Raw genomic sequence first — 1,112 nt, forward strand, 5'->3', positions numbered from 1 at the left:
ACCTTTAACAATACCAATTTTATTCATAATAAAATCATATTGCTTGGCAGCAGCTGGAAAGGCATGAATTTTCACCTCACTTGTTGAATGGTCTATTCAAAAGAAAAAAATATGCAAATGCCAATTACCTCTCTTACATGTTCAATTTAGTGCATATGAAAGCATCCACAGTAGCTGGCTTGAATTGAAGTAGGACATACCCGCACACGGAACCTCAATATTAAAATATTTTTTCCAAAACATTCCATACGTTAACAGCTTCATGGCATTCATTTTCTCTTGCTGAACAATCTTATCAAAGGCATATCAGCTAATTGAACTTCAAGATATGTTCCCTGCTGTTAAACTTCGTACTCTTCTTGCTTCAAGCAATGAGTGTTTCATCTCGTGGGCACACAATCTGGAAATAATCCAAGACGCTCTTTATGCATCACCTCTTAAGAATTCACCTTCCAACATTGGTCCAGACCTTCAACCAGGGTGAGAGCAGAATGTCCGGTCGCGGTAAAACCGGTGGCAAAGGGCGCGCCAAGGCCAAGACTCGCTCCTCCAGAGCCGGGCTGCAGTTCCCCGTCGGCCGCATCCACCGGCTGCTGCGCAAGGGCCACTATGCCGAGCGGGTCGGGGCCGGAGCCCCCGTCTACCTGGCCGCCGTCCTCGAGTACTTGACGGCCGAGATCCTCGAGCTGGCCGGCAACGCGGCCCGGGACAACAAGAAGACCCGCATCATCCCCCGCCACCTGCATCTCGCCATCCGCAAAGACGAGGAGCTCAACAAGCTGCTGGGCGGGGTCACCATAGCCCAGGGTGGGGTCCTGCCCAACATCCAGGCTATGCTGCTGCCCAAGAAAACCGGCCACCCCAGCAAGGTTTACGCCTGAAGGGGAGACACCGGGAACAGATCAAATCCACAAACCTCCACAAGCCTCTCACCTACCGTTGGCACCTCCCTCATCGGTGACCCATGTATATCGTTATATAAAATAAATTGAAGCCCTGCATTGGGAACTCTTTCCACTACTCCAACCATCACCACCACCTGTTTCCCACATGCTCTTTAAATTTACCTTCTAGAATGGAAGAGGGGTTACATCCACATGAACCCCACTTAG

General features: G+C 49.7%; 1 protein-coding gene across 1 annotated transcript; it reads left to right on the forward strand.

The window, feature by feature from the left end:
• Positions 1-491: 491 nt before the first annotated feature.
• Positions 492-881, forward strand: LOC121273536 (histone H2A-like). Its single transcript, XM_041180713.1, has one exon. It carries the CDS (start codon positions 492-494, stop codon positions 879-881), a length of 390 nt encoding a protein of 129 aa, XP_041036647.1.
• The last annotated feature ends 231 nt before the right edge of the window (positions 882-1,112 follow it).

The sequence above is a fragment of the Carcharodon carcharias genome (assembly GCF_017639515.1).
Source record: "Carcharodon carcharias isolate sCarCar2 chromosome 24 unlocalized genomic scaffold, sCarCar2.pri SUPER_24_unloc_3, whole genome shotgun sequence".
Lineage (NCBI taxonomy): Eukaryota > Metazoa > Chordata > Chondrichthyes > Lamniformes > Lamnidae > Carcharodon > Carcharodon carcharias.

Bases quoted from the DNA above. Each gene is read 5' to 3' on its own strand.
- LOC121273536 (XM_041180713.1), top strand. From the start codon at position 492: ATGTCCGGTCGCGGTAAAACCGGTGGCAAAGGGCGCGCCAAGGCCAAG.